Source organism: Galeopterus variegatus, unplaced genomic scaffold, assembly GCF_000696425.1.
Source record: "Galeopterus variegatus unplaced genomic scaffold, G_variegatus-3.0.2 Scaffold344, whole genome shotgun sequence".
In the NCBI taxonomy this organism is placed as follows: Eukaryota; Metazoa; Chordata; class Mammalia; order Dermoptera; family Cynocephalidae; genus Galeopterus; species Galeopterus variegatus.
The window spans coordinates 358,175-366,047 of NW_007726455.1; the positions used below are offsets into that span (position 1 = coordinate 358,175).

General features: G+C 44.9%; 1 protein-coding gene across 1 annotated transcript in view; it reads right to left on the reverse strand.

Annotated features, from left to right (window-relative positions):
• TMEM9B (TMEM9 domain family, member B) overlaps positions 1-1,720 on the reverse strand; it is a 17,773-nt gene extending 16,053 nt beyond the window's left edge. Inside the window, exon 1 of the mRNA XM_008567782.1 lies at positions 1,482-1,720. Coding sequence (XP_008566004.1) covers positions 1,482-1,586 — 105 coding nt within the window. The 5' untranslated portion in view covers positions 1,587-1,720. The remainder of the gene's footprint in view (positions 1-1,481) is intronic.
• Between the last annotated feature and the right edge of the window lie 6,153 nt (positions 1,721-7,873).

Below are 7,873 nucleotides of genomic sequence, written 5' to 3' on the forward strand. Positions count from 1 at the left end.
GTAGCTTGATTAGCTGAGATCAGTTTGGTCTACCTTTCCCAGGAAATTTTGCTTCTAATCCCTAGTTGACAGAGAGGACAACTACCAACAAAACAAATTTCAAGAGATGGAGGAAGAGGTGACTAAATATCTGGATAGAGAGAGTAGGAGGTGCTTCCTCAGCAAAAGGGAATCTATTTGAGAAGGCAGTGGCTCATTAGTCTCCAAAGGACCATGCCCATTGCTCCTATATACAGTGATATGTCTGTTTGGCAGAGCTGTTGACAATCGGTAAACTTACTCAGCAACCCCTTAGCATTTTCTCTGTGCCAGAACTTGTGCTCAATGAGGTGGATCCAGATAAGCATAGGACATGGTTCCCGCCCATAATTAGGGCACAGACTAGTAAAGGAGACTGACAAATAAATACGTGATCACAATACATGACATAAAGTGATGATGGGAGATATGCAGAGGGTGTCAGCAGTGTTTCGAAAGAACGGAGACTTGCTGCTGTTCCTGTTTCTGATGGGCAGTAGGGAAACTTCCAAAATGAATCCCTGATCAAAAACATCTGCCTGCCTGTAACCTGTCTTTCCCAAGTTAAAGATATATTTAAAGATATAAAGTTCTTATTTTTAAAAAAATGCAATGTCATTCTGTTTTCCCATCACACAAATGAGAATCCCTTCTGTTTTCTCCAATAATGAGCTAGCTCCTCAAAGAGGAAGCACAAGTAAGTATAGGGCCAGGGCAGGTATGGAGGGAAGGGACAAGAGAGAGCAGCAAGAGGGGACTAGAAAGGTCAAGAAATGGAATTGGGGAGAAAATCACAACCTCACCTCTCCTGTAGTTTGGTTTTTCCCTTACCTACTAAATTATCATAAGAGAGAAGGCAAGAAAGGAGCCAAGAGGTCCTGGAGGAAGTTCGGTAAGAATATTAAGCTGATGAGTGATACCCTGTAGGTCCTATTGGGAGGGAAGGCTGTCAGGAGGGGCACGTTCCCGCGATCGGAAGAGAATCTGTTCAGGGATGAGCTGAAATGAGTTAGTTCCTAAAAGAAAAGACTTCTGTGAGATGGGGGCTTCCTATCTTTTTGGCTTGGGGAATGTGGGGGCCTGTGAGGCTGGTGGAGGGCAGCGGCAGGTTGTCGGAACTTAAGAGTGGAATGTTAAAGTTAAAGGCTCTCAGACGTGGAAATTTGGAAAGTTTGAAGTGGGTGTTATCAGGGCTGGGAAGGCAAATGTCAGGGAGGTGGAGAAATTGCTCTCCAGGCTGTAGGCACTGTCAGGACTCGGCGTGGGTCTGGGGGCGGTGGCTGCCAGGCTATCACGGCTGAGGGCGAGAGTGCTACCAGGCAGTCCGGAGGGTGTGGGTGGGAGCAGGGGTGGGGATCTGCCAGAGCTGCGAAGCTAGGGCTCCGGCTGCTGGGGCTGGGAGAGGAATGGGGTGGGCAGCAGGTTGGAGCTCCTGTCAGGAGCCGAGGCTGGGCGGGACTCACCTTGGCGGCGTCTGACAGCTGCACCAGCAGCAGCACCGAGAGCGCCAGGCAGGACAGGCTGAGCACGGAGCCAAGCCGAAGGAGGCCTCCCCACAGGGTCGCCATCGCTGCCAGGCCCCGCCGTCCCCACAGCCCGGAGCCCCCGAGACCTGCTCCCGGCTCGAGCTCGGGATCAGGCTCGGGATCCGGCTCCGGCTCCTCCGCCTGCACTTCCGTCTGGACCTCCGCGTCAGCGGCCGCGCCGGGTCAGCGGCCAAAAGTATCCGCCCCGGAAACGGTTCCCGGTGAGAAGGGCCCGGAGGCTGCGCGGTCCCGGCGCCGGGCTGGCCTATACTCGGGCCTGGAACGGAAGGGGCCCTCTCTGGGGTGGCAGGCTAGCCCAACAGTTTTGAGGCGCTTGGGTACCTTGCCCGGACGCAGAAACAGCGGGGGACGGGTGGAGCCTCCAGTGCGCTGGAACGTCCTCCCACCCAGGGAGACCCCAGCAAACTCCGGCTGTGGGATGGGGGCCTCCAGCGCCCCATGCGCGGCCAGAGCCCTTCGTTGCCAGACCGCGGAGGCCAGGGTGAGCCTAAGTGCCAGGAATTGCTGAGAACTGGGGCCCATCCCGCCCGGCGCAGGCAGGGCGGGTGCTAAGCGTGGAGCCATCCCTTTCCGGAAAGCCCACCCCCAGTCGGAAGGTCTGAGGTCGTCTCCTGCGCTCTAGGTTCTAACCTGCCTCCCACGCTCCTCCTGGACACGGCTCCTCGCCGGATTTCTAAGTCTCTATGAGCTGCCCTCGTGGGTTGGGACTCTGTTTGGGGTTCCCCGTTTGCCTCCTGGTAGGGGTTGACCGCCTTAGTCCGGCTTGCAGCTAGGAAGTGGGCCACAGCAGCGGGGCTGGGCGGGCCCAGGTCAGGCTCCGGAAGATGTGGAGTTGGCAAAAGAACCGCCCCAGTAGCATCCTCCGCCCAGGACTCCAGGAGGTGCTACGCCCCGGTGAGGCAGTGCCTATTCCAGGCGGCTGGCCCCCAAGTCAGAGTTGGGGGAGCGCTGACCGGTCTTCCCAGGTACTTTAGGTGCCCCGTAGAGGTAGCACAATGGCTCTCATAGCGCCCAGGACTCCAGGAGGTGCTACGCCCCGGTGAGGCAGTGCCTATTCCAGGCGGCTGGCCTCCAAGTCAGAGTTGGGGGAGCGCTGACCGGTCTTCCCAGGTACTTTAGGTGCCCCGTAGAGGTAGCACAATGGCTCTCATAGAAATATTTTTCAGTTAGGGGAAAGAATGCAGGACTCAGCACAACCACTAGGGATTTGCTGAAATGAATGACCCATTTGAAATGTGGCTAGTCTGAATTGAGGTATGCTGTAAATGTAAAATAATGCACTGGATTTCAGAGACTTAGTATGAAAAAACAACGTGTAAAATATCTCAGTAATTTAAAAATATTGGTTAAAAGTTAACTATTTTGGATATATTGAGTTAAATATATTAATTTCACTTGTTTTTTACTTCTTAAATGTAGCTACTAGAAAATTTTATATTAGGGAGTGCCATTCTAGAATACAGAATGTGGCTTCCATGAGTAGAATGTGACTATAGGATAGATGTTGCCTAACTGGAGACTAATAAGGTTAAGCCGAGGTAAGGAAAGGGGTGAAGTGACAGAGAGGAATTGGCACAGCTAAAGCCTGGGGTTTGGGGAAGGTGTATGTCTGCCAAAAAAATAAAAGTAATTTCAGGTGACTCAATGGAAGTGGGGGGGTCAGTTACTCTTGTTCTATCTACCCAGGTAACTCTTACTTTTCTTTTAGGTCAGGGGTCTTCTAAGCCAGAAAGCCTTCCCTGCCTTAAGTGCACTACCTTCTGTGTTTGTGCAGTTCTCTTTCCTAACTTATCCCATATGGTAAAATTATATTTTCATATCTGCCTTTATACTCCCAGCCTCCACCAAAATATTGAGGGTAGGGACCTTGTTTTATTATCTTTGTACCTGAAGACTGAGATCAAAACCATAAATATTTGGGGGACCAAGGAAAGGGAAAAGGGGAATGGGAGAGGCTCCTCTGGTCAGTCTCAAAGAAAACTATCAGGTACCTACTTGAATCGTTACATGATTCCTTTCTACCATGAGAGGTGATGCTGAGATGCCCAAAGAAGTACAAATGGTGGGATCTGGGGCACCATAGTAGGCAAGAGAGGAAAGATTTCTGACTTGGGGTCTGTGGGTCACATCGGAGTTGTTCTGTTTATAGGCAGGATGGCCTTAGTCAGCACTCACTCTTTCCCCCTTCTTTTTCCTTGCTTCCCTGTAACCAGGTTTCCCTACTCTGTTCCTCTTAAGGAGTGAGACAGGTCCAGGGCCCCTCCCACCTGGCCTGGGCCCTCTCACGTCTTTGTGAGGACTGAAAAATTCCCTGGTGGGGTATAGTTAGGAAAGGAAGAGGAGCCCTCTCTAAATTTTAGTGTGGAAGTCAGAAGGTTAGGAAGCAGAAGTGACAATTTATGTATCTGGGACAAATGTATATAGGACTAAGGCTTTGCCAGGTCTGTCTGCAGCCCTCCATCCCCCTTTTCCTTCCAGTGACCAAATAGCTCTTTGGATGCCCCTTTCTTATTCCTCCACCCCATCTTTTCAGATTTACCCAGCCCTTGCCCAAGCCACACCAGTCCAGGAGAACAAATGGAGTCACACACATCATCAGTGATGATTTCCTTGGATTGTGCCTCCAGTGGCAGGGGACACTCATACACAAAGTCCTTCCAGTTATTTTTGAGCATACGCTCGGAACTTCTTACATGAGCCCTCTCCTTTGTCCTGTGCAATTGCTAGGATGCTCCTTCCTACTCAGTCCTCCTTAGTGACACTGTCTGCTTTTTGTTGTCTATAAAGCCATACAAGTGCACCATGCCATCACTTGCTGGTGCCTACCATGATAATAACAACGTATAGGGCCAGAATATTATTTCTCTGTTCCTACAGCTGCTGGTGCCACTACTGCTGACTGGGGGATTGGTTCCAGGACCTGCAATACCAAAATCCATGGTTGCTCAAGTCCCTGATAGAAAATGGTGTAGTATTTGCATACAACCTATGTACATCTTCCCATATACTTTAAATCATCTCTAGATTACTTATAATGCCTAATGTAAATGGTTGTTATACTGCATTTTTAAGGGAATAATGGCAAGAAAGAAAGTCTATACATTTTCAGTACAGATGCAATTTTTTCCTCAATATTTTCAATGCAAGGTTGGTTGAATCCATGGATACAGAACCCATGGATACGGAGGACCAACTATACTTAATGAAAATAGTCCCTCCTCTCTTACCACTAAGATTTTCAAATAAATGAAATACTGCATTAATTATATTCATTTAAATTTTTATCAATAGATTACATTTTTAAAAATCAAACAGTATCGCTAGGCTTATAATGAAAAACAGCAGACCCTGCCACCAGCCCTCTACACTCAGTTTCTATACCCCAGAGATAATCCCTTTTTATCTTTTAGCTGTATCTTCTGGGATTTATCACCATATTTCTAAATAGCATGCTTATACTACTAATTCTTAATTTTTCAGCTTGAGCTGTTTTGTTGCTATCGGAAATAAGCTATATATTTATACTCCAAAGATTTCTCATAAACATGTATTATTTCTCCATCCTCCATCCCTCAATATATCTGTATCACCCTATTTAGGTAAATCACTATTCATTATATTATAAAGGTATACATATTATTGGTAGTTCATCCAATTAGCATAATATGATTACATTTCCTTTTGACTGAAGTTAGCCATTGCCTCTCTCCATGCAAACTTTCTCCAAGTACCATTCAAGTAGCATTCAAGCATCTATAATTAATTTATCCCAGTCTCCTCTCAATGGACTTAAACACATAATTTAACTTCACTGTAAGTTGACAAAGTATAAATGTATATATTTATGGGGTACAAAAGTGATGTTATGATATATGTATACAATGTGGAATGATTAAATCAAGCTAATTAGCATATCCATCACCTCAAATACTTATTTTGTGCGATGAGAACATTTGAAATTTACTCTTAGCAATTTTGAAATACAGAAAACACTACTATTAACTATAGTCACCATCCTGTGCAATAGATCTCAAAAGGCTTATTTCTCCTGTCTAGCTGAAACTTTGTATGCTTTGACCAGAATCTCCCCATCCCAACCCCCAGCATCTGGTAACCACCAGTCTGCTCTCTGATACCATGAGTCTGATTGTTTTAGATCCCATATTTAAGTCAGATCATTTGGTATTTGACTTTCTGTGCCTGGCTTATTTCACTTAGCATAATGTCTTCCAGGGCAGCACTTTCTTGTCCACTCCTCTCCGCTTTTTATTTTTATTTTTATTTTATTTACTTTTTTAATAACAAATATTTATTTTTTATTATATGTACATGTGGTGTACAAAGTTAATTTTCTTTTCTTTTTTTTTTTTTCTCCTTTTTTTGTCTTTTTTACTGACCGGTAACGGAATCGCAACCCTCGGTGTCGCACCCGTACTGGGGACTGGCAACGGGCTCTCAACCCTCAGTGTTGCGCCCGCACCGCGCTCAGCCAGTGAGCAGGAACCGGTCTCCACATGGGATCCGAACCCTCGGCGGGAGCGCCTCCGCACTCCCATGCGGCATACTCCAGTGCACCACCGGGCCGGCCCCAAAGTTAGTTTTCAATAATTGTGTACAATGTGTGGTGGTTAGATCAGTATAGTTAGCTTATTCATCATTACAGTTGTTCTTTGTGTCCTTTGACCAATTCCTCATTAGCTTCTTCCTCTTCCCCTCCCCTCCCTTTCCAGTTTTCTCAAAGTTCAGCGTATTACTGTGATTATTGTTTCTTTCTTTCTCTCTGTCTCTCTTTATTGTTCATTTGTTTATTTATGGATTCAGCTCCCAGTTATGAATGAGAATATGCAGTATTTCTCTTTCTGTACCTGGGTTGTTTCACTTATAACAATTTTCTCCAGGCTCATCCACGTTGCTGCAAATGGTAGAATTTCATTCTTTTTTTTTTTATGTCTGAGTAGTATTCCATTGTGTATATGAAAGCTGACTGAAAGTTCTGTGTTCATAGTCAGGGCTTGTAATTAGTAGGATATACTGCAGTATTTTTCAAGTTTCTGGTTGCAAAGCCATTTGTGGTTTGTTGTGAAACCAGTCTAATCAGCTGCAACCAATATTTCACCTCCAAGTGACGGAATAGAAAATACTACATCAGAATACATCACACACAAGAAAGGAATTATTTTGTGAAACTTTAGTTTCTTACACAAACACACTATGTACTGGGTCAATCCCATAAAATGGGAATTTCTTATTTTGAGTGTTTTTTCAAAAACAAATTTGAAAAAGTACCACTTAGAGTGATCAAGGAGATCACCAACTGTCAGGACAGGTAGGTCTTTTCTCTTGGAAAGGGAGGTAAGTTTCTCTGGAGAAAAATTCTCTAAATTTGTGCCTGCTGGTTTGATAGCCAATGTTCATTCATTCAAATATTTGTGCTAAACGCTGTTCTAGGTACTGTGTGTATACATCAGTGAACAAAACAGACAAAACTCTGTCCTTGAAACTAACGTTCTAGTGGGGGGAGACATAATAAATTATGTAGTATTTAGGTACTATGCTATGGTAACACAACAGCAGAAGGAAAAGCTGAATATATGCATGCAGATGCTTGTAAGGAGAGAGGTAGGAGTGGTGGGTGTTCTGATTACTTCACGAATGAAGTAGAAGGCAAGGTCATCTGAGAGTAAGAATGGGGAAGGAGATGTTGGAAGCTTGAGGAGAAAAGAGGTGTGAAATAATTTAGGACACAGCACAGCAAACTATAGCCTGCTGCCAAATCCTGTGTTTGTACAGTCCACAAGCAAAGAATAATTTTTATGTTTTTAAATGGTTGGGAAAAAAATCTAAAGATGATACTGCAAGAGTACTTCAAAAAGTTCATGGAAAAACAATTAAAAGATAATATGAATCTTCCCATGAACTATTTGAAGTATCCTCATATATATTGTGATATGTAAAAATTATATAAAATTTAAAATTCATTCATTTACTTACTGCTTATAGCTATTTTCATGCTACAATGGCAGAGTTGAGTTACAAAAGAGACTATGACCTTCAAAGCCAAAAATATTTATCTGTCGTTTCACAGAAAAAGTCAACTGACCTGATCTAGGAGAATGAGTAAGTGAACGGACTAGGAAAATATGATTATCGGGCAGCGTTAAGGGCCTGAGGGTTATGGACATGAATTTAAAGTGAAACCAGGCAGCATGGTTGCTGCACAGGTGTGGGTACAGAGTAGACAGAGCTGGCTTTGACTAAAGTGGCTTTGTGAACTAAGTGCAACAAAAAGAGGGTAAATTGAGTTAGAA